Raw genomic sequence first — 26,171 nt, 5'->3', positions numbered from 1 at the left:
TAAATTGCCCCAATATTATTTTAAGCAAGAAAGTTGCAAACTGTAAGGAAGAAGCAGTGTTCTACCAAAGGGGAAGGATCATAGTTCTGTGCCAAAGCACGTGTAAAAAAATAGTTTTAGTCCTTGGCATCTCCAGTTATACCTGAGGACTACTACCAGAAAACCTGGAGTGCTGCTGTCAGACAGAAATGTAAACCAAACCATGCTAGATGGACCAGTTGTCTGACACAGCAACTTACATTCAAGGTTGAGTAGGTTGTTGTTGAACTGTGGATTTTTCAGTTGTGTAAACCAACAGAAATTGTTAACTATGAACAACTACAAAGAGAAACCATGATTAGTTGTTTGGTTGAAAACTGTGAGGTGTGGCAAACAAACCATGGTTTGATAGTGCAGCTAGTTTTACGCAACTCAACAACCCAAGTTTCAACAATAACTGACAGTCCAATGACAACCCATACTCAACCTTGATCGTGAGTTGCCATGCTGTGTGAACTTAGTCAATATAGGGAATCTTCCTACATTTTATGAAGCTCTAAGAATAGTGGTGCAACTGACAGCTGAAAAGCACTGGAAATGTGAAAATAGGCCCTGTTTCAGAAGACACTACTCCAGGTGTTCAGACTCCTCTGTAATGTGTATTGCTAGTGATTAAGGTTCTGGAGCTTCTGAGAGTTGCATGCTTCGGAGAGCTGCCTAATAATTTTACCAAAAGAGTCACTCACAGAACAAATACATACGTATTCCATGAAAAGAGCTACTGATCTGAGTCATCTGTTCATTCTTCAATGCAGGTCACTTCTATGGCTGCCTTATCCTTTATCCTAAGCTGCTGTGTTATGAGTCAACAGCAACTAAGATGGAGAGGCAGAATGATCCTGTTTTATCATTTTGAAAACTGCCTAATTTTCATCAGCAAATTCACCAGGGTCTCACACATGTATTATTAATATAGAGGTCAACTGGAAGCCAATTTCTGGATCTAATTATCTGCTATTTCTTTTTGAAACTAGCCTCTCACAGAATAAATGAATAAATATACATTTGAGTAGATATTTGCATAATCACATTGTAACTTTTATTAGCCTGAGTATTATTGGTGGAGCGTAACAGCTTTACAAACTGTACCAAGTATGCAGCCCCATAGACTAATAGCTTACCTGCTTTTGCAGAAGATGGCCGGGTCATTCTCTGGCTGTAGATTTGCATAGCACTCTGAAAGGAAGAGAAGGGGCTAACAGTATAACTGCCAGACCGACAACGGTGTAAGCCTGCACTGTTTGAGAACAGGCGGGGTGCATTTTTTGCTGTACTGGAACAGTTGTCTGGTGTTGTGCTTTGGAAAGAAGGGGAAGGAGCCAGTCTAGAACCAGAAGGAAGAGAAAGGACTGAGTGATGTTCAAGCACCGGTGGATTATCAGCAACAGTTGCCTGAGAGGACAGCTGACAACTGATGCTTTGTGGAAAGATGGCACTAGGAACAGAGGAAGAAACATTGTGCATGTTGAGTTGTGGTGTACTTGCTTCATCTTCAGTTGAAGAAACTCCTGGTAAAAATAAAGATATATATTCAAGGTCATCAGGACATTCCATTTTTTTATCTGAACACAAGCATAACGTTCACAATATTATTGCAGCAGCCTTTTACAAACATTTATAGAAAAATGAATACTATGAAGAAAGGGCCTAAGATATTATGCATAGCAGGCATTTTCTACAATAGATGTGTTTTTCACATTTGAATTTCCCAACTGACTATTTTATAAAAGGACCCATTTTCAAGGTTTTCTAGATGGACTCTATCTTATCCATACCTATACTATTAATACCCCTAATCTAGTTGTGTCCACAATTTCATTACACCATTCTGTTCTTAGATTACCTTTTGACAGAAATTACGAAAGTTGCTATTAAAACATATTTCTAATTGCTGACAAATTATTTTTACTGATAATACTTAATTTTTCAACAAAAATTACATCAGATTTTAGATTTTTATAGGCACTATACATCCAGTTACATATTCGTTTAGTTATTCCTCTACAAGGCAATTTAATTTTGGGAGTATTCATAGTATTGCTATGTATAGCAATTACTTGTACATTCCAGATAAACTCTTAGCACGTAGTTGGTAGACAAAATATCTGTTTCTACACACTATCAGTTTGGTATAATGATTAGAGTATCAAGAACTCTACCTATGTCGGATAATTTTTTTTCAAGTTTATAAAGATTTTCAACCTCGAATGTGTTAGAAGTGCATTTGTTATACTTCTCAAAGATACCATAACAGAAATATAACAATATAGCTCTTTTAATCTAGATTTTAGAGATCAAATTGCCAACATATGCTGGATCATGGAGAAAACTAGGGAGTTCCAGAAAAACATCTGCTTCATTGACTATGCCAAAGCCTTTGATTGTGTGGATTACAACAAATTGTGGCAAGTTCTTAAAGAAATAGGTGTACCAGACCATCTTATTTGTCTCTTGAGAAACCTATATGCGGGTCAAGAAGCAACAGTGAGAACTGGGCACGGAACCACTGATTGGTTCAACATTGAGAAAGGAGTTCGGCAAGGCTGTATACTGTTGCCCAGCTTATTTAAATTATATGCAGAGCACATCATGAGAAAGGCGTGGCTAGATGAATCACAAGATATGCAGATGATACCACTCTATTGGCAGAAAGTGAAGAGGAACTAAAGAGCCTCTTGATGCAGGTGAAAGAGGAGAGCTCAAAAGTTGGCTTGAAACTCAACCTTAAGAAAACTAAGATCAGGGCATCTGGTCCTATCACTTCCTGGCAAATAGATGGGGAAGAAATGGAGGTAGTAACAGATTTTATTTTCCTGGGCTCCAAGATCACTGCAGACGGGGACTGCAGCCAAGAAATCAAAAGACGCTTACTACTGGGGAGGAAAGCTATGGCAAATCTAGACAGCATACTAAAAAGCAGAGACATCACCCTGCCAACAAAAGTGCGTATAGTCAAGGCCATGGTTTTCCCAGTTGCAATGGCTGTGAAAGTTGGACCATAAGGAATGCTGAGCGCCGAAGAATTGAGGCCTTTGAATTGTGGTGCTGGAGAAGACTCCTGCTGAGTCCCTTGGACCGCAAAGTGATCAAACTGGTCAGTCCTAGAGGAGATCAACCCTGACTGCTCTTTAGAAGGCCAGATACTGAAGATGAAACTCAAATACTTTGGCCACCTAATGAGAAGGACGGACTTATTGGAGAACAGCCCAGTGCTGGGAACAATTGACGGCAAAAGAAAAAAGGGGCGGCAGAGAATGAGGTGGCTAGATGGAGACACTGAAGCAGCTGGCGTGAGCTTAAGTGGACTCCAGGGGATGATGGAGGTCAGGAAGGCCTGGAGGAATGTCGTCCAAGGAGTCGCAATGGGTCGGACATGACTTCGCGACTAACAACAACAACAAATCTAGATTTAATCATAGTTAGGATTATTTATTCTATTTCCATTATACTATCTTTGAGCAGTATAACAAAGTTTAGAGTCTGAAAATGTTCCTCATAAGGGAAGTGTCTGATTTTTCTTCTACAAGTATTATTTAGCATGTGTGGAAGGTTTGCTAAGAAGTGGCCACTGATTCCAGTTATAAAACAGATGCTACAACATTCTGTCAGACTCTAATATTCAGCACCTTTCCCTGGTGTTTTCTTGCTGCAAGTTAAGTTCTCTTCCAATTTTCTTACTCACTGGTTAGTCTAGTCCTTTTGGGTTGGTCAGCGCTCAGCTCCTCTGTCACATTCTCTTTATCCACTGGAATTTGGGGCTGCTGTTTTTCCATTCCTTCCATAATTTCCAGGTGATCTAAAATGAAATTTGGAATGGGAAAGTGGGTGGAGAGAGGAATGTCCTAATTATTACTATGCTGGGAAACAATAAGCAATATTGTCTTCCAATGTTTATTGTGGTATCTATTACTGCTCTCTAACATGGAAGCCTTCACTAACCAGATATATTTTAGATAGTTTGGACCACAGTTCCCATGATCCCTAACTACTGACCCTAATGCCAGTGGGAATTGTCATCCAAAACATGTGGAAAGGCACCAGGTCAAGAAAGCTATAATATAGTGAATAGTTGTTGACAGTATCTACTCGTGCATTTTTGGCAGCAATATAAACAGGTATGTTGACAGTATCAAGTTAACTATTGCATTTTGGTTTTGTTCACAACTTTATCAACTGCTATCAGAGATAGGTCAACAGGAAAAAGCATACTCACTCTCTTTTGCCCTGCTTTCCATTTGGCTATTACTGTGCTTTGAACCTCCACAGCATGTTCCCAGGAAGACACTTGCTGATTTATTCTTGTGTGTGTAAAATGTCAACACCTCCTCCAGATCACTTTCACTAAGATGAGAAGGGAATAAAAAAGGAGCAAATGGCAAGTGTTTATGATGTGGTGACAGACCTACAATAGATACAAAGACACACTAGTAGGAAAACATCAAGTGAAAGTATGGAGAGAAAATAACCCACATTGAACTGATTTTTAAAAATATTTTTGAAAAAATTATTAGTAAATTTGCACAGTGAAACTCTACACTGAGTTTAAGAAAATAACTTAAAAACAAAGCAAAGCACCTATTATCAGGGCAACTTAGCTTTTCTTTACCTTCAAATACTTTCCTAACCAATCAAAAGGGCTTGGCTAGATGATAACCACAAGCTTTCAAGGAGGATTTGTTCGATCACCCCTCTTCAAGAACCGCTCAGATTATAACCAGTTCAGGTTGACCTTTTGTCATCAAAGGCCTTAACCAAAGGAGATGAGCATAATAATAAAAAAAACCCTTGCTCTTCAAAACAGGGATTGAACTAGTGATGGAAATGTTGATTATTAGGTCAAAATCTTTATAAGAGTTATTTTATGAATCACAGAATTATAGTATATGGGATATTTTTGAACACTGTAAGCAACATATAAATGTATTCAACTACAACAGCAAGGCCGTTGACAGAATTTCTATGAACAATTTGGCCCCAGTGTCCAAGAACCCTGTCACTTCTGAGCTCTTCCCCGTCATTCAGCTACTGCCACATCAGTGTTTTATTTCAGCATATGTCTTTTGTTCCCTCCTTTGCTGAAAATTTACCATTGTGTGGGAAAGCGTGAAGGAAGAAGGTAAGATTCAGCAAGAAATTAATCTTCATGCCCACAATGCAATATACATGATTCTATCTGCCTCAACAAAATTATAGCTGTAACATTTTGATATTACTACTTAAGACAAACAACCAATGAAAGTCTTGCCCAACATACAAAAAGAAACATGTGCAGGCACATGCACAGATGTCCACTGTAACCACCTTGCTGCATCTAAGGTCTAAGACAAGGAGAATTTAAAAAAAAAACCCCAATACCCCTCAAAGTATTGAGCTGTTCATAAAGAGGAATTCTAAGCAATATTCATCCAAGGTCTTTTTTGGAGCCCAAACTGCCAGCTAGTTTAGAATATTAAAAACTTCACCAGTCCCAAACACAAAAATACTTAAGATGGTAGAGTTGGACCATATAACAGATCTGCAAACACATTTTTGCGCGGACATGGTAGGATTTCAGCTTTCCCTCTGGAAGTAGCTCTCTCTTGTGGATAGAAAGAAATGTTTTGAAAAACAGAGGATTGGAAAATAAAACCAAACCAAACCCACTGTTTTATCAATGTAATTTCCACATGCATATTTCAAGTTTTGTCCCACTTTGGCAACAGCTAACACGCAACTAAAGGCAAAAACTTCTGAAAAATAGATATAATTGAATATGTGTAACATGTTCAACTATAATTTAGCACTTATGTGACTGCTAAATTGGTTAAGAACTTGGCTACCTTTCCAATGCTGATTCGCCAAGGCTTCGGCGAATGGGGCGGCATATAAATGTCTTAATAAATAAAAGCTGTTTACCTGTAATGCAAAGAATTTATCACAAAACACATTTTGATCTTTCCAACTGCAGTATGGACAATGTCAATGCAGTTAGAGCAAGAAGGCTGTGCAGTTGTTGTGCTTGTGCTTTGGGATTATCAATACTGTACTCCATACAGCTGAAGAGAACTTCGTTTGGCAAAACATGCGGTGAGTGAAGCAATGCAAGCCAGCTTACTGCTTGAGGAATTGCTGGGCCTAATAGTAAAATGTCTGTTGAAGTATGAATTAGGATAGGGAAAAAGCAAGAGCTATTTTACATCTTCAGCTGCCTTTGTGCTAAACACATGGAAGAGGGGTTCAGGTGCAATGCAGTGCTGGAGCGGGATAACACATGATGATCCCAACCTTGTGTTCAAATAAAGGTATGAGTGGAGCTTCTATGCATGTACAACCATGTTACACTCACAGAGACTCTTCCATCACCAGAAGCCCTGCACAATCAATATGGATGTTCACATTTGAGCAGAATAGAACAGTAGTAGAGTTAGAAGGGGCCTATAAGGACATTGCATCCAGCCCCATGCTTCACTTCCACATGTGGTCACCCTCTGGCTGTAGGTCTGCACCTTTCCAGCTCAGCAAAGGTGACTTGACTTCCTAGCTCAGTGTATAGCAATGATGTCACTGAATACAAAGCAATCGGGAACAGCAAATGGAAATCTCCTCTCAGCCCCCCAGTGTGATCAATATACTTATAACTCATGTGATAAGGACTAGAAGCAAGAGAGATTATTTTTCCTCCAAAGCATTATAGAGTCAGTCTGTACCTTGCCTTAGTAACAAATTCATGAAAGCCTTCAGCATCTACCCCTTCTTCTTCCTCTTCCTCTTCCTGTTTCTTTGTCAACTTTTTCTGAGCCATTTGATCGGTTTCCTGAAAATAAACAACATTAAAGTAACTTCTCAAACCAGCGTGCCTACACATACACTGGATGGGTTTACATGTCATGTTAAGCAACTCTCTGTGGTTGCCACACTTCATGGCATTTTACCTTGATATCCAGTGTTTTCTACATTTAGTGTGGTTTCCATCCTCCATATTCAGTTCTCCCAGTGTTGGCAAGCATCCCAGCAACCATGGTGCCTGCATCCCAAAGGTGCATAACTCCCTGCCTATACTGACTGCCTCTTCCTGACTGGTCCACACAGTTCCTGGGTACATTCTCTGTCACTCCCTCACTTTTCTATGTCCCTTAGCCAAAGCAAAGTGACTCTTCCCATAGAAAATCTCTTCTCCTGCAGCTAATCTTTACCCATACTCCCTCCTATCCCTCCTACCTTTCTCTTGCTGAAGATCTATCAAGGCTTGACTTGGGCAGGAACCACAGACACATCAATTAGGTTCCCCCCATGTAGTTCATAGAATTGGATATTTCTCCCCTCCTTTGCCAGAAAATGCATAATGGCTTCTCGCCCCACATGCTTGAGCCCATGCTCAGTCATCTTCTTCACTGTTATGTCCCCACAATCCTCACTTAGAAGCACTGCAGCCCTTATTCTAACATGGATGAATCTACACATATTGTTCTATATTTCTTCCTGTAAAAACTACAGACTATTATCTCAAGAATCCCTATTGAAAATTCCTGCTTGTGTGCAAGTTGTGCTGCCCAAAAGCTATGCCCATAATCCAATTGCCCCTCTGTACATTCTTGTTCATGCTAGAAGATATCTAAGTATCCAAAGACTTTGGAACAAAAATAACAAGTATGACAACTCAGACTAGCATCTGTGAAAACTGCAGCAGGCAACAGCAGTACAAGGCATAGCCAGCTCCAAGGCTGCTCTTTGTTTTCTAGTTCTCTGCAGCTAGAAAACAAAAGGTGGACATCTAGACTTCAAAGAGAAGAAGGGAAGGGATACAACCAAAGAGTGGCCTATAGGAGTGAGGCAAGCAGCCACACTTCCATTAGTAGGTAGAGCTGGATAGTGGAGGATGGATTGCAGGAGAGGATCCTAGAGTGGCTACTCTGTAGTAATTGAAAGCCAGGACTATAAAAACCATGATGCCAGATTTCAGACATCATCAGAAATGAATAGGGTAAGCAGAAACCATATTTGCCCTCCTGCCCCTTGAGATCGGCGGCAGAGGCCCTTCTCTGGGAACCCTCCGTGAAAGATATTAGGAGGGTGAGTACCCAGAGGAGGGCCTTCTCTGTGGTGGTGTCCCACTTATGGAATGCGCTCCCCAGAGAGGTCCACCTGGCACCATCATTATTTGTTTTTTGGTGCCAGGCCAAGACCTTTTTATTTAAACGTTATTTTAATAATTGCTGATTTTATTTATTGGTTTTAAATTATTATACCAGGATGTTTCCAGTTTTTTATGTATTTGTATTGATATTTATTTATGTGTTGGAAGCCGCCCCGAGGCTTATGCAAATGGGGCGGCATACAAGAATTCCAAATAAATAAATAGACGCAACCAAAGTTTTAATCCTGGTTTCTAAGGACCAAATATACCACTGGATTCAGACAATATGACAAACAACAATTAAAAACCATTATGGCTTGCCAGGTTGTAGGAATCCAGTTACTGTCTGGGTTCACACAACTTAACTAGACATAGTTGGTTGTAATGTTATCCAAACCTAGAGTGTTTCTGCAAGGTAGCTTACTTTCCAGATATTAGCTACACAGAAAACCAAAGATTTATTATAAGGTTGTTCTTGCCTATGATGGGTTGTTGTATTGCTTGTAATCAGGAGATTACAGTGTTATGTTAAAAAACAGAGCAAGGAAGTGCTGAAGAATAAACAAGTGCTTTAAACAGATATCTTCTGGAGCTGAACACTGGATTCAAATAAACCCTAACAGAATTGGATCAATTTAGTCCACTTCTGATGCTTAAACTATCAATCTGACATTTAGCATGCGTAAGTCCCTCAGCAGGAGCAACTGTTGCTTCATCTATGTTTCCACAGAAAATATATATAATCCCCTCCTAAAGAATGTTTATACTTGGAAATCTTATCCAATTCTTACCAAAATAAAAAGTTATAGCTAGTTTATTTTGTTATTTATTTATTTAGAATATTTATATGCTGTCCTTGTGCAAAAGCCTCAGGACGGCTTACATAAATAAATAAGAATAATAATATAAAACATAATACAAATAAATTCCAGATCCACCCTGGCTGCAGATTAAAACATATATAGCCAATATTAAAAGTTATTAAAATATTGTTGGAATAAAAAGGTCTTAGCCTGGTGCCGAAAAACAAATAACGACAGCGCCAGGCGGACCTCTCTGGGGAGTACGTTCCATAGGCAGGGCGTCACTGCAGAGAAAGCCCTCCTCTGGGTACTTTGCCTCCTAATATCTTTCACGGAGGGTTCCCGAAGAAGGGCCTCTGCTGCCGATCTCAGGGGGTGGGAAGGTAAATACGGAAGAAGGCGTTCCTTTAGGTATCCAGGTCCCAAGCCATTAAGGGCTTTATAGGTAATAACCAGCACCTTGAATTGAGCCCAGACTTCGAGGGGAAGCCAGTGGAGCTGATAGAGGACAGGAGTTATATGAGAATAACGCCCAGTCCCCGTCAGCAACCTGGCTGCTCTATTTTGCACCATCTGAAGTATCCGGACTGTCTTCAAGGGCAGCCCCATGTAGAGCGCGTTACAGAAATCCAACCGGGAAGTAACCAATGCATGTGTCACTGTCACTAGGCAATTGTCCTCCAGGAAGGGTTGCAGCTGATGGATTAATTGAAGCTGAAGGAAAGCGCTCCTCGTCACCGCAGTCACTTGAGCTTCCAGGGACAGCTCTGGGTCGAGGAGCACTCCCAAGCTGCGGACCCTGTCCCTCCCATTCAGGGCACAGTCCAAGTCACCTACTCAGGAGTTCGAACCACCCACCAACAGGACCTCCGTCTTGTCTGGACTGAGTTTCAGTTTATTGGCCCTCATCCAGCCCATTACCTCGGCCAGGCACCGGTTCAGGACAGCCACTGCCTCACCTGGATCGGTTGAAATAGAGAGGTAGAGTTGGGTGTCATCAGCATACTGATGATTCCGCAGCCCAAACCTCCTGATGACCTCTCCCAGCGGTTTCATGTAGATATTGAATAGCAAGGGGGACAAAATGGACCTCTGCGGTACTCCATGGCATAGCTGCCATAGCACAGAGCCAAACTCCCCCAGCACCACCTTCTGGAATCAGCTGTCGAGGTAGGAGCAGAACTATTCCCAGTCCCGCTAGCCTATCCAGAAGGATACCATGGTCGATGGTATCGAAAGCCACTGAGAGGTCCAGGAGGACCAACAGGCACGCACTTCCCCTGTCTCTCTCCTTGCACATGTCATCATACAGGGCAACCAAGGCAGATTCAGTACCATATCAGGTCTGAAGCCAGACTGAAATGAGTCCAGACAGTCAGTTTCATCCAAGAGTGCTTGGAGTTGTCCTGCCACCACCCATTCCAACACCTTGCCCAAAAATGGGATGTTGGTCACTGGTCTGTAATTGGTGGCCATCTCTGGATCCAGGAACGCCTTCTTTAGGACCGGCCTGACTACCGCCTCTTTTAAAGGAGCAGGCACCCAGCCGTCCCTCAGAGAGGTGTTGATGACCTCTAGGATCCAGGCACCAATCCCATGTTTGGCTTTGGTCAGCAGCCACGACCAGCATGGTATTATCATGATATTTGATGGGAGGCATGATGCTTCATATTTGCAAATATTAGTTGGATTTGGTACTTGAAATATCAAATATATGGCCATTTTCCAAAGTGTTAATCAGGGCCTGAGTCATATCTTGGGTCAGGGCATACTCTAATATTCACTACACCTACAGTGCTAAATTAATCAGGCATACTTAAACAGGGGCTTCATGCACTGCGGAATTATTTGTAATTCCTATTATACATCAGGTCTGTCACTTACCTCTTTAATATTCATTTTAAAAAACCCTGGTAAATTGCATTTTACCTTTGTTTAGTCATCCCCCACCCACCTACCATTAGCTTCTACTGGGATATCACACACATGCATGTGCATACACACAGGTGACAAAAGACTAGCAATGCAGCTACCAAAAGGTATCAAACATTCTAATCACCTGTTTAAAGGCTGCCATTATATGGTTTCTCTTAGACAGTGAATCTAATATAGACTTTATGTTTTAGTGAATTAATTTGCTCACTTTGAAAAAGCTAGCTACACTAAAATTGCTGTCAAAGTTTTATTATTAAGGTCTTCTGCGATAATCATAACCATATGAAGGAAAGCAGCAGTTCTAGCAATATATCTAACCATGTAATCACTTTAGTACTCTGTTGCCAATATACTACCTCCCCATCCACACTCTGCCAAAATGTAACAGACATTTGTTCACAGATTTCTGGATTATCTATTTAGTGCTCAGTGACATCAGCAAATGAAAGCACTATGCTCATGGTCTGATAAAAACATAGGATCCTACACTGCATTAGAAAGAAGCCTGCAAAGTAAAAGATTCTGCTTAACCTGTAATACTTGAAATACTTTTCAAGTATTTGAGAATCTCACACTATTATATGTGAGCTCCAGAAGTCAACTGCTATCAAATAACTTCCAATCATTACAGTAGAACAGGGGTACTCTACCAGTGGCCTGCATACAGGGACTGGTTGTATGACTCTATTGAATTACTCCCAACCTCGTGTTGAGGTCTCCATTTCTGCATTGATGATGATGATGATGATGATGATGATTATTATTATTATTATTATAACATTTCTATGCCGCCCCTTGCCGAAACCTCGGGGCGGCTTACAACATGATAAAATACATTGAAATACAATAGTACATAATAAATTACCATTAAATATAACAATACAAAAAATACATTGATTTACAAATACAAAATTAAAATTATCAGTATAAAATAAAAATATAGGAGGAGAAAGAGAAGGAAGAAGAAGTTGCCCAGGCCAGATCATATGTTTTAACAATTGAAATGATGTTTAAATAAAAAGGTCTTTACCTGGCGCCGAAAAACCAGTAACGACGGTGCCAGGCGGACCTCTTTGGGGAGTGAATTCCATAGGTTGGGCGCCACCGCAGAGAAAGCCCTCCTCCGGGTACTTACTCTCCTAATTTCTTTCATGGAGGGTTCCCGGAGAAGGGACTCTCCCGCAGATCTCAAAGGGCGGTCGGGCATATACGGACGTAAGCGCTCGTTCAGGTAGCCAGGACCCAAGCCGTTTAGGGCTTTGTAGGTCATAATCAACACCTTGAATTGGGCCCGGGCTTCAATGGGAAGCCAGTGAAGCTGATGGAGGACTGGAGTCAGCAACATGAAAGCAACAATGCCTATTAGGGTCACTGGGGAAATAAAGGCCAAAGTTGCTGCCTCCTCCCCAGTGCTTTTTTTGTAAAAAAAAAAAAAAAGGGGCAGGAACCCACCACAAACACCAACCCCAAGCAGTCCCCCCCCCCTCCAGGCGCTAGCTATCTCTCACTATCTGAGAGCAGATAGCAGATACAATAGCAGCCTGCAGGCACTATGTTAATGATGTTTGCTGCTGATCTGCTAAGCAAAATCACTTCCTAAAATCCATTGAAAAAAAGGTGCGTTCTATCACAAAAAAAGCCCTGCTCCTCCCATTAGGGACCTCCAAAGCAGCCAAAATGGCTACTTCTGTGCAGTTAATGCCAACATGAAAATATTAATTCCTATAGTGGATGTGGCTTTCTCAGGGACTCCAAAGAAGCTTCACCACCACCCCAGCAATCTTGCACAGGATCACTGGGATGCAGACAAGATTAAAGCAGCCCCCCCACACATACACTCATATACATGTGTGCACACACACATACAAGGTGACACCATATACAAGCCTCAAGGCTCAAAAGGTTGTGTTTCTCAGCAACAGAAAGCAAATATATGGATGATTCATGCTTCTGCTCCCCCTAATTCTTTGCATCTTTTGGAAAATGGAAGCAGTAACACCAAAACAGGTAGCATTAATTTTTAGACAATGTACAAGAAAGCTCTGCTGCGCTAGAATTCAGCTGGCACAACCCATACTCACCCTGTTGTAACAGATGATGAATTCACCCAGCTGGTGAGCCAAGATGCGCCTACGGTCATACAGGGCCAGGCGCCGACTTGGGAGCAGCATCCTCAAAGACTGCTGAAGATTATTGGCTGCTCGCTTCAAAAAGCGAACCACCAGCTCCTGCCACCAAGAAACAATGTTAAAGAGTGCTGCTTTACTATATTTCACTCTCGGAAATTATGCTGGAAGGGTATCTGGGTTGGAAATAAGAGGAACTGTGTTATAAGAACAGTCAACGGGCCTGAAATTTAGGAATTCTATCAGCTGATAGTTGTTGGAAACTGCTGCAGGTAAATGGATAGCATGAAATGGATTACATCAAGTTCTGACCAGGTATACAATTCTGCATCACTGGCCCAACCTGTAGTCACCCTCTCCATGTTTCATGCCTTAAATCAACTAAAACTAGAAAAGCATACCATGCCCTCCCACTATGTTACCAGCCAATGGTAAGGAGAACTGCCCTCCCTGCAAAATGAGCACTGAAGCAAGACGCCTGCTGTGGGTGTTTAGTTTCAAACACATTCTGTCTCCAGTCTGGATTTACTTTTGGTTAGGTGCCCTACTAAACATGCAAATGAACTATTTCATAGCCAAAGCGTTGAATTTCACAGTTTGCCTCTCACTAGCATTATATTAGGTTGGTTTGATCTGTTATTTTAAACATTATTTTTCACAGTATTGCAGACAAAGCAGCTCTTAGAGAGCCAGTTTCAATTTTCCACTTGGAAAGAGCAGGGGTAACATTTTCCACTGAGGCAAACTGATTATTCCCAATTCCTGACATAAGGCTTTTAATCTATGAGCTAGATTGGCTCTTTCCTCAGAGCCTGTTTTCACAGTGTCTCCATTTGGGCTAAGAGAACAGCCGGCTAAACACAAGGTCTAGAAATCTGAAGTTATTTCATTAATTACTATAAGGCAGTTGCTTCATATATAGTACAATGATTCAGCTACCATCTGGGAAGTCAGTGTACAACATAAAGATATGCCTGGAAGCCAAGATTCATACAGACAGGTTTCTGTGTGCCCACAAGTTAAAACTGGAGGTGGGCAACCTCTGGTCTTTCAGATGTTTTATTGACAACTCCAATGAAGCCTCATGGACTGATGGGACTTGCAGGCCAGAACATACAGAAGGCAACCCCTGCATTAAACTTAATGGCAATCTGAGATGGCTGTCCCTTCATGCATGCTTTATTTAGCTGGATTTGCATCCTGAAGTGTCCAAACACACCTCTTGTGCCAACATTCTACACTGTTTCAAAGAGAGGCATAGAAATCATTTTCGCAAGAGAGGGAGGATAAGTTAGTCTCACAAGGGTTAACAACATTTAGCATTCCTGCACAGTCCTAGCTGATGGGAATCAGTTTCACACTGAATGTGATTCAAGAATGCTGAGTAGGATCAGCTGGTTCCTCTTAGAAAGGAGCTGAACAAGCACACAATATCTTACCATCTGCTCATCCTCCTTGGCAGCCCAGGCAGGATTATGGACCTGATCCCCAGCCTCTTTCATCAGGCGCAGCTGGACACGCTGCAGGTATGCTGAGAAAGCCCTGCGAGCCTGAACTTTGCTGCAGAAGCAGAGATCATAGGCAGCAATCAGAAGTAAAATTAAGCTTCCTTTCTTTTTGACTCAAAGATGCCCTCATACATTATGAGCTGCTATGGACAGGACAGAAGAATATTTTAGACTCTGGGTAACTAACTGGAGGCCCTAACGTGAAGCAGCACTGCAGCCTGGTCTATCCTGTAGAGCAGCTGTGACACCCTGTTCTCACAATATTTTTCACATTACCTGTATCAGCATAAGCTTGAGGGAAATAATCAACACCAAGGTTCATGCATCTTCTGAAGTTATGATTCTGCCTTATCATAAGCAATTTTGAACGGGCCACTAAAAGCAGAGAAATCTGCCAATGTGCTCCCTGTGCAAAGGGGACTGTCCATATTTCTCACAATGTACAAGGAAGTTTAACTCAGGCCTCTCTCAAAGGTAAGCCTCTTCAGAACAAATTTAAACATTTCAACTTGCTCAATCGTTCAGTGTTACTCGTTGTATCTATTTCACAAAGCAAGATGCAGGTCAAGAATGGGTTTTCCTCCATATAATTCATTCTGAATCCCAGGCTAAATGTGAACATTCAGGACAAACTCTGGCTTTATGCCATTTGCAGCACCCTGCCCCACAGCACCAAAGAAATGTCACCCAAGAACCTAACTCTTCACCTCTTTCTTTTTTGTGTGATTCTCCATAACCCATATTATACATCATACCATAGTACCTTCATTACAGCGGTCATGCAAATTTCCCCTCCACTTATTTTCCAGCCATTATATTTGCAGATGTTTTTGCAGGTATTTATTTAGAACTGTCAGTGAAACTCAATAACTACACCAGTAAACATGGGCATCTCCCCTATCTGGAATAGCTGTACATATGGAAAGAATCCAGTTTGGGGGTGGGAATCTGTCAGATTTCCTCTGACAGACTCTAGTCTGCTTTCTCTCTGCCCTAAACCCATCTTGGGCTGAGCATTCACATGAGCATCCAAGCAAGAAGTGAGTCCAAGTGAAACTGTTAGTCCAGCTTGTGCACACCCACACTCATTGCACCTGCTGTACAGGCAACATTCTGCTTCTCCACATGTGGCTTGTGGACTTTCATACTGCGCACAAAGAATTGCATACTCCATGCAAAAGAAGGACTCTGCTAGCATCCCCAACCATCCACAGATTTGATCTCAGGCCAGGGCTGAGCACTAGAAAGATGTCTGGTGAGTGCAAGGGAGCCAGATTCCAGCTGGATTTTCACATCCCTAGCAGAGGGTGCTGAGAAGTGTTCATTCAACACTTACAATTCAGAGGATTACATTACTAAGGCGGCAACATTGCCCCATCCCATTCTTGGAGCAACGTCTTTTGCTAGTTCACTCCTTAACTGCTGCTGTTCCATTGACAACTTGTTAATTGCCACATGGCACCTGTGCCCAAATTGCCTATATGTAGTCTTGTCAATCTGTTACCAACTGCACTTTGCCTCACTGATGAACAGACAAGGAAATAGACCTGGCAAGACTACCCATATCGGAGAGCTGTAAGAGAATATTTGCAGAGACTGACAAGAAATAGTATATATCAGCAGCAGCATCACCAACATCATCCAAACACAGTTGTAGAGAAAGAAAAAACACTAGCTATGCTTTTTTGAGGCTCCAAACTCTCCATGTCCCTGTGCAAGAAAGGTGAACAAAAAAAGTGCATTAAAAGAGGTTGCAACAAGACCACAGGCTGGAGCAATTACCTATTAGGAGTGACTACAACAACTGGGATTGTTCAACTTAGAAAAAAAGGAAAGTAAGGAAGGACATGATAAAAGTATTTACAATAATGCATGATGTGGAAAAAGTAGAGAAAAAATCTCCCTCTCCCATAATCCTCAAACCTGGGGTCATCCCATGAAGGGATTGGTGGGAGGTTTAGGACAGATAAAAGGAAGTATTTTTTCAAATAGCATATAGTTAAACCATGGAATTTGTTGCCATTGGAAGTAGTGATGGCCACCAATCTGGATGGCTTTAAAAAGGGGACAGATTCATGGGAGGGGGCGGGGAAGCTATCAATGGCTATTAGCCTCACTGGCTTTGTGTTACCTCCTTTACCAGAGATGGCATGCCTGCATACAACAGTTGCTGAGGAACTGTTGGCAGGAGGAAGTCTTGTACCCATCCTACTTGAGCAATTTTATGGGCAGCTAGTTTGCCATTGTGTGTAGGGAGAGCTGGACTGGATGGGTCTTTGCCCTGATCCAGCATGGCTTTTTTTTATGTCATTACGAATGACACCTGCATACATGCCAAAATCAGCTGGAGGAGTGAGCAGGAAAGAGAATGAGAACAACCCAAGGTGAGCCCAATCAATGATTGAGTGTACCATGAATTTTTCAGTGAACAAACAACCTACTGTGATCTACTGTCAGTGTTGGTTAGTGTGATGTCCCCATCCCAAAAAAGTTAAAAGAAAAATGCTGTAGCAAGCATGTTGTTTTCTATACAACCAATCCTCTATGGCTCATCGCTAGGGTGGGTTAGCATAACTTGTCAATTAACTGGATTTACACATGAGAAGTCATGATGAATTGTGAGCACTATTAGTGCCAGCATGCCTTACTGTGACATGCAAACCCAGTGCAGACAATTCAGTATAGTTTGTTAACCATAGTTTGATAACGATTGCTTTGCTGACAACTCACGGCTTGTTGTTAGGATACTGAGGATGGCTTGTTCTTCGAGTAGCTTGTCACGATGTCCAAACCCAGTAGCATGGCTTGCCCCAAGAGGCTACAGTTCAACTTGGCAAGAGAGGCAAGGATTTGCTGCCCCTTGCAAATCTCACTAGTGCCACCTCCAGTCTCTCTCCTCTCTCACCAGTGATGGCTACCCAATGGTAAAATGGTAATTTAGAAGGACCATAATGGGACTGTAATTTTTTCCTGATATTTTGAAAGTACTCAAATGACTTTGTAGTTTGTATTACTTCTTTCCCCACCCCCCAATCTTTTGTAAGATTTGCCTATTTATTATAAATAGTCTCTTTTTGGCAATTTACACAGTAGGTTGGATATTCTCTTAACCATTTTGGTGTTTCCCTCAACAGCTATAATGTACAGGGAAACAAGACAAGATTAACCTGCACACACTCACAAATTTCAGGTTAAAATAATACTAAAACAGGTATGAATCTATTTGCATAATTCAGAAGCGAGGAAAATGTGAGCAAAGTAATTGCTCCAAAAAGGAGCATCAAAGCAGGGGAGCAATAATCCCAACTTGTGAATATCATCTTCTCACTATTAAGCCTTAAATTGACATTTGTCCATTTCCTCCACCCTCTCAACATCTCCCTGAGACCCATTCAGTGGTGGCCAAATAACTGGGATGGGTAAGTGTATTTACTGCTGGTCTGGGTGCCCCAACTGCTGAACAAGATTTGGGAAGTGTCAAAAGGGTGGAGGAAACTAACAAGTGTTAGCTTAAGGTATAATAGCAACATGATGAATGAGGATGAATTCAACACATGGCTCTTCCTCCCTACCTTAACACAATTCCTTTTCAGAGTAGTTACTGCTAGAGTTATACTGTACTTCAGGAAATTTGTGCAAATCTCCCTCCAAGGTCTTTTCCTTCAACTTAGACTAGCTGAAGGTAGAGAAGAAGAATCAAATGTCCTGACACAGCCACAAAGTGGAGGAAAACTCTATGCAAATCTAATGGCAGAACAATACAGTAAGAGGGGAAAAAATACAAATGTTGGGGCACAGCAGTAAAACAGAGGGCAAAGCAGTCTGTTTGTCTTTTGCTCCTGTACATTCAAGAACCTGTAGTCATCCCATGAAGCTGATTGCAGGGAGATTCAGGACAAAGAGAAGTCCTTCACACAGCACATGGTTAAACTATGGATACAGTGATGACCGCCAATTTGACTTCCTTTAAAGGAAACTAGACAAATCCATGGACTAGTTCTGATGACTGTATGCTACCTCCAGGACCAGAGGCAGCATGTCTATGTACAGCAGTTGCTGGAGAACATGGGGCAGGATGGTGCTGTTGCACTTATGTCTTGCTTGTAAGTTTCCTATGCACAGCTGATTTGCCATAGTGTGAACAGAATGCAAGGACCGAGACATACTAAGCAAGAAACAAGCCAGAGTAAGCTTCAGAGCAGGCAATTATCTGTTGTGAATAATGGACAAGACACCCACCCACTGTGGATTCTTCTCAGGGTGGCTTAGCATGATGTACAAATCCATCTACTGACGAAAAGACCAAGCTGGCAAAAACAGCTTTGGTGCAGACCCCTCCTTATAATCATCTCTTGAACTGAAAGAATGCTTTGAATTATGTTTCCATCAGAATGAGTCAGAAGTTAAAGGTTATCACATCAATCTAACCATCCAGATTAGAGTAAGAAACTGGCAAGGCATAGCAACAGACTGAAAAGCTTATACATTGCGCTGGATCTGATCTCAAATTAGGCAGAAACAACAGCTTCTTCTAAATAAGATACAAATGAAATACAGCTTTTCACTCTCTCCACACACAAATATTTGCACAGATGTAGTTAGAAGTATTCTTAATTGTCTCACCTCCCTGTTCACCCCAAAAGCACAACACAAAAATTCACCAGCAAATGAAGGAGTAGCACAAAAGCTTCCAGTCACCACTGTCATAATAGTGTTGGAGGTGCCCCCCTTTTTTCTTTTGTCTTTTTTATAAAAGGACGTGGCAGCAATATTTAGAAGAAGGGCGTCTCAAAAGCCAAGCCAAGCCAAACCAAACCACCATTATTTTATTTTGAAAATTACAGTTACCTATATAACATAAGAAAAGGTCTGTCAACTGAGGCCAAAGTTCTGTCTACTGGGTAGTTTACAACCAATGCATGAATGCAACAGCACCTGCCCTTATGTCAAGGTTGATGCCATCAGGCCTGGTCTCTTATGACAACTCCATAGTGCCCGCACCATCATTACTGCAGTTCTAGCCTCCCTCTTTTCTGGCCAAGCTGACTTGCTTATTAGAAAGTGACAGCAGCACACATTCAGCCACTGTCAACATGCTCTTTTGGGCTGTTGCTCCAATGATCAACAGGACATAGGGAGACAAACAGTTACTTAGTTTCTTGCAGGGAAAAATGATTACCATTTTTATGCCCCATTATGCTATGCCTGATACCAGAGCACCACCACCATCAAAGGCAGCAAAGGATTAGGGATGGTGGCCCAGTCAGCACTAGGAAAGCCATCAGGAGCAGTATGTCAAGTGCACACCCAATACTGGAACTAGCCCTAAACAGCCCTCCCCAGATTGTTTATCACTACAGCTAGTTTTGAGAAGTAAATTTAGGGTTCCCTTCAGTTATCATGGCTAACAACAATCAATAATCTCCCTTAATGTTTAAGCTGTTTTCCAAGCTAATAAAAATAATTGGAAGCTCTCACTGCATCTTGTAGCACTGCCTTTCATAAAATAATGAGATTTCACATTTAGAAATTCTATGACACAACAACCAACCAAGCTATCTTCTATACCAGCCACCATATACAGTGACGACAGTGACACACGCGTTGGTAACTTCCCGATTAGACTTCTGCAACGCGCTCTACGTGGAGCTGCCCTTGAAGACGGTCCGGATACTTCAATTGGTGCAAAATAGAGCTGCCAGGCTACTGACGGGGACTGGGTGTTATGTTCACATGACTCCAGTCCTCCGTCAACACCACTGGCTTTCCATTGAAGTCCGGGCCCAACTCAAGGTGTTGGTTATTACCTATAAAGCCCTTAATGGCTTGGGTCCTGGTTACCTAAAGGAGCGCTTATGTCCATACGTGCCCTCCTGCTCCTTGAGATCAGTGGGAGAGGCCCTTCTCCAGGAATCCTCCGTGAAGGATATTAGGAGGGTAAGTACCCGGAGGAGGGCTTTCTCTGCGGTGGCGCCCAATCTATGGAATGTGCTCCCCAGAGAGGTCTGCCTGGCGCCGTCGTTATATGTTTTTCGGCGCCAGGCCAAGACCTTTTTATTTAAATGGCATTTTAATTGTTAGCTTATTTATTGATTTTATATCTTTGGCCAGGGCATTTCCAATTATATTGTTTTTATATGATTATATGTATTTATTTATTGTTGTAAGCCACCCCGAGGCTTCGGCAAATGGGGCGGCATAGAAGTTTACTAAATAAATAAATAAACCCCAGTGCACAGAGAAACACAAGCAGACAAAAGACTCCAGCTTATGAATCTGTCCCCTCATTAGCTGCTATGAAAGCTCTTACCTTAGATTCTTATTTTTTTGAAGAATTTGTAGCAAATTGAAGGGAGGATCAGCATCTTTCAATGTTGGCTCCATTTTGTCTTGAACTGGCAGCCCTGCATGTTTCTCCTTCAGCAATTTGCCTTGGTGGGCTGTCTCCACCTGCTCTGACAACTGTGGCTTAAACTTCACCTGCATATTTCGAAGACAGCCAGCTGTTTCACCCTGAGGTATCTCCAGTTCATCATCTTCCTCTGCAGTCTCCTCTTCTTCTTCATCTTCCATTTCTGACTTGAGTACAAAATCAGTTGACTGTGAAGTCCCTATCAGAACCAATATATTTCCAGTTCTTAGCATTTTAGCATCAGTAAAATAAGGCAGACAATTTCATCATCTCATATTACCATCCCATACTCACAAAAAGATAGCTGGCATGGTGGCTAGAGCATTAGATCTTCCAGGTTCTACTCCCCATTCGGCCATGAACTTTACTGGCTGACTTTGGGTCAGTCACTCTCACCCTAACCTAAATCACAGGGTTATTTTTGTGAAGACTAAATAGAGCTATGTAAGCCATGTTGGGTTCCTCACAAGAGGAAAAAGGGTGGGATATATATGCAGTGTAACAACACCACCACTAACTTCATGTGTAATTTAATAATTTCATTTAATAAAACATTTTTATCCCGTCTTTCACTAAACATCTCAAGATGGCTTACAGAAATTAAAGATTATGGAACAGGAATAGGCAAGAAGACAGGAAATACATATTCAAACTTTTTTAAAACAGGACTTAGACATGCAAAAGAAGCTAATCATTTTTAACTTGTGCACCAATATTACAATATGGGGAAATGAAAGAACTCATGTACCTGACAGCCTTGCCCGTCCATGTCTCAGTTTGCCAAGATGTCGCCTTCGTTTCCGTACCTCTAGTGACAGGAGTTTCCGCTCATACAAAGTGGCATGAAGCTGAGCATTACCATCCATAATATCCAGATCCAGTTCTCCAGAAAGGGATAAACTGAAACAAACAAGAACATACACAATCCTCATTGCCCTTCCTCTACAGTTATTTCCAGAGATTTACATGCTAGTTATCCACTTTCCCTTCACTACTATGCAACTTCTGTACAACCTCTAAGCAACATCCAGTCTGCCATTCTTATATATCTGTACCTTATATTCCTTAACAGTTGTCCACACCCAGTTACACTAGCAGAAGAAAAGAGTAAATTCAGCCTATCACTTTTTTGGGGAAATGCTATTAGGATTCAAAAAGCAAACTAACAGACATTTATTTAACCAACCTTTATGAGAGCATATTACACTACCAAGTTCAGGCTATTTTGGCCTCAGTTTGAGTCCATAAATAGAGTGACATGATTGTGGGGATGGGGGAAATCAACCGCATTGATCATTCTCAAAAAATACCAGTTAAGGTAATTCTATTAAAAATTACATTTATATAGGGGTTGAGATGAAGGTGGAAGGACAAAGAGAACTAAGTGGAGACGCACAAATGGCACACACATCTGCATATCCTTAGAAGAGAAGATATTTTAAAACAAATCTCTGGAGCCGAGCAGCAGATGCAGGGGCATGAAATGTGTCCCAATTCTGACTTGTTCATGAAGAAGTGTGATCATGCATCTACATTTGTTACTTTCTTAAATCAACCTTTTCACAGCTTGCCCCATTTTGATTCTCTTCCTCTAATCAATATAGTCCTCCCACCTGCAGGAGTGGGAAGCTGAATACAAATTTGTACTATGGGCCTAAATAACCCTGTAGGGCAAGCCCTCATATGTTTCAGGATTCCATTACCAGTGTGGTGTAGTGGTTAACAGCGTGGGACTGGGACTCAGACGATCTGAGTTCTAGTCCCCGCTCAGCCATGGAGCCAACTGGGTGACTTTGGGCCAGTCACAGACTCTCAGCCCAACCTACCTCACAGGGTTCTAGTTGTGGGGATAAGATGGAGGAGGAGAATGATGTAAGCTGCCTTGAGCCCTTTGTAGGAAAAAGGCAGGATATAAATCGAATAAATAAATAAATAAACAAACAAACTAGGTCCATCATAGCACAGGAGCAGGAGTGAAGAAAATAAATTCAGTCTGAAAAATGTGAAAATTCATTTGTCAGGAGTATGTACTTGAAACAATGTCCCAACCAGAAAGATACTGGGCTCTTTATGACTACTGTGTACTTCAAAGAGTTAATATGAGCACAGACCTATATCACTACCCCTTGTCAATGTTGCAGGGTAGAAAATTTTCCAGTTCTTCATTTGTCCACAAAAAAGTGTCAAATTCCCAAGTTCAGTTTAAAAAATGAATGGCTTTATGCCAGTTGCATATACAATGCAGCAGGACTCCTGCATCCACTGGCTGAGTTACTGCATTTTCAGTTAACCATGGCTGACCTCAGCCCGAAGGAGAAGTTGTAAAGTGCCATAAAGTGCCAAAGGAAGTCTTAAAATGCTGAGGTAAGATTGAACAAAATTGGGAAAAAGAAATGTATATAGTTTATTTGAGGTTATTTTGTGGCTTGCTGCTTGTTGTTGCTGCCTGCGGGCACCCACTTGCCATTATATCATGTATTGTATAGTGTTTGCTATTATCCACAGTTTCAGGCATCCACTGGGGGGTTTGGAATGGATCCTTGCAGATACAGGATTCTTGCTGTATTAGGAAAGCTTCAAAGTTGGAATTAATGCTTTTTAGGTTATTATCCTTAGGAACTATACACACACACACGTTTCAGAATGAAATGGAAGTAATAAATTACAGCAGCAAAATTGTAGGTTCCTCAACAACCTTAGTGAAAGAGAGTTGCTAACTGGTTGACAGCATATCCTTGCACAGTTACTTCAGTTGCTAGCAGGACTCCAGCTTGTTTGTTTGTTTTTCAAATTGAAACAAGGGAATTACATGCTACTGTCTTTAAATATATTGCATTTCTTTTTACCTAATATAATATTAAGTGTATTTTAATGTCACCCCCTTGAATACTTCAAGTCAAAAATTCGTGGTGCACAAAAATTAATATAGGGTAGGGTTTATAAAGTTTTGTTTACCAAATACAGATAAAAAACATGGTAAATTAGATCCTTCTAGGACATTAGAATGTTTTCTAATATAAACTGTATTTTTCCTATGAAAATGAACTTTTTGCACTGAAAAAAATTCCAATGAAATCCAGTTAGGTTATTGATAGGCCATGAGAGCAGCCATCAGTTCCTGGACTCACTGTTGCTAAGAAATGCTTTAATATATTTAGGGGCCCTATGGGTGAAAAATGTTTCAAACAGGAATCTGCAGTAATATCCTTTCTTTAAAAAACAAAAAAACCCAAGTTATTTTCTGCTAATAAAGTGTTTTCCTAGAGGATGTGCTAGCCATACAGTATATTTGCAGAAAATAGCATGCTTAGAGAAGTCAATTTAGGAGGGGGGTGCTCCACAATTCCAGGTGCCAAGACCACTCCAGATATAATAAGGAAATAAATGACTCACTTCTGATGAATACAAAGGTATAGTCCATCCCATGCTGCCTTACAACTGTCATTAGCAGGCAAAATGAAGAGGACACAGAATTCCAAAAGTGGAACTCTGAAGACTTGGTCTGACACACTTATTATGGTGGCTATAGGGTCAATTAGAGGCTCTATATTTTATGCCTAAAACCTCATTGGAAGCAGCCTATTTGCTCAGAGGTGTGCATGTGCATACAAATGATATTTCCTATACTAAAGTAAATAAACTCCCATATAATTTACCCCACCCTTCATTCTACTGAATAAGTGAGATTAACAAGTGGGAGTGAATAGTCATAGGAATATTTGACATCCTGGCAAACTAAGTTTTCTGGAGTTGTAAAATTTATGCAATTATTTCATATTCTGTTCCTGGGGTAGGAACTCTCAGAATGGTTCATGAAGTTAAAAGTATAAATGATCAACATAACATAAATATCAGCATAAATCTGTAGGACCAGGGAAAAGAATAGAAAGCCAGATTAACTCAGTATAAAACCTGACAGCTCAGCAATTAAATGATGTTTCATCCCTCTCCTATAAAACACAGCCTAGAATGAAATCATCATATTTAATTCACCAATGCAAGCCTCACCCTGCTGCCTGTGACTGACAGGGACTGGCCCATGTACAAAGTGTAGCTGTCTTTTCCTCTCAGAGTGAGACTGAATTTTGTCTTGAAAAAGCAGAGTCCAGAGAGTAAAAAATGTGATTCTCTAGTCACAGAGCAAACATCCTTTGAGCTTTGAATTCTCAGAAAGAATGGGGTGACCTCCTGATTTTCTATGCCTCACTGTTCTGAGAAGGCATGTACTAACCTTCATGATTAAGGATAAGTTAAGAGCTATATTCTAAACTAAGTACTTGAAGGCCTTCTGATCAGGTGTGTAAGAAACTTGCATTATTATTTTTATGCTTTTGGTGTTTTAACTCTTTTGCCTTTTACTTTAGTGCAAGGTAAATGTAGAGTTTCTTCAATAAATACATTTATTTTAAAATTATGGTTCAAGACTGAACTCTCTCTAAGCCTCACAAGAGCAGGTCTGTAAGGTTAGTTATACCAGGAACAGAAGGGCTGGCCACACCCAGCATTGGGAGGGTCAATTCTTCCAGAAAGAGCAATGGAGGAAAATCAGTCTCATAAGATGGGGGCTCTAGAATTCCCTAAAGTAGTCTCCAATGAGGGCAGGGTCCTGAAAGAGAGGATATAGTAAGATTCCAGCCTGTAGAACTCAGGGCCTCCCCCTAAATGCAATGAGGTGGGAAATGATGAAGAAGAAAGTACCTTCATAAGAATTCCTCCAAGATTTTGCAGAATTCTGTGTGTGATGCTGCAAAAGAGGATAAAAAGGAAAATGCAATAATTATATCCTTTGGGATTTTGCTGAGGTCTGTGAATATTCTGATGCAGGGTGCATACTTGAGGCTGGGTAGAGGGAAGAGGAATTTATACCGCTTGGAACTTCAGGCCAGCAAGGACCAAGAACTCTATGCAAGCATGCATACACCCACTGCAACAAAGAGTAGAACTGAGAGGTTGCTTTGTGACCTGAAGTTGGTGTTGAGACATCTAGTGGCAACATGCCCAATTTGCAAGTAAAAACATCTGAAGAGGAAAAAGTACAGGTACAAAGTGATTTGAGAGAGTGATCCCTTGATTGGAGATTGACTCTGCTTCTCTAGTACCTGCTGATGAGTTATTTTATGAACCAGGAAGGATTACCTGTGAAGATCCTACAGTTACATCAATTTTCTACCCAGAACAATAACTAATTTTAGACAAAAGATGTATCTCAAGCTGCTGATTGCAAAATAATAAGAC

At 41.2% G+C, this 26,171-nt stretch overlaps 1 protein-coding gene across 4 annotated transcripts in view; it reads right to left on the bottom strand.

The window, feature by feature from the left end:
- The window catches only part of TTLL5 (tubulin tyrosine ligase like 5), a 155,250-nt gene that overhangs the window by 78,613 nt on the left and 50,466 nt on the right, over nucleotides 1–26,171 (bottom strand). For all 4 annotated transcript variants that reach the window (XM_044436882.1, XM_044436881.1, XM_044436883.1 and 1 more), the window contains exons 21-28: nucleotides 21,685–21,836; nucleotides 20,835–21,135; nucleotides 14,456–14,576; nucleotides 12,972–13,118; nucleotides 6,726–6,832; nucleotides 4,253–4,380; nucleotides 3,722–3,835; nucleotides 1,161–1,547 (exon numbers count right to left, since the gene is read on the bottom strand). In XM_044436882.1, coding sequence (XP_044292817.1) covers nucleotides 1,161–1,547; nucleotides 3,722–3,835; nucleotides 4,253–4,380; nucleotides 6,726–6,832; nucleotides 12,972–13,118; nucleotides 14,456–14,576; nucleotides 20,835–21,135; nucleotides 21,685–21,836 — 1,457 coding nt within the window. The remainder of the gene's footprint in view (nucleotides 1–1,160; nucleotides 1,548–3,721; nucleotides 3,836–4,252; nucleotides 4,381–6,725; nucleotides 6,833–12,971; nucleotides 13,119–14,455; nucleotides 14,577–20,834; nucleotides 21,136–21,684; nucleotides 21,837–26,171) is intronic.

The sequence above is a fragment of the Varanus komodoensis genome, unplaced genomic scaffold (assembly GCF_004798865.1).
Source record: "Varanus komodoensis strain SLA01 unplaced genomic scaffold, ASM479886v1 scaffold3, whole genome shotgun sequence".
In the NCBI taxonomy this organism is placed as follows: domain Eukaryota; kingdom Metazoa; phylum Chordata; class Lepidosauria; order Squamata; family Varanidae; genus Varanus; species Varanus komodoensis.
This window is presented reverse-complemented; position numbering and strand designations above follow the sequence as displayed.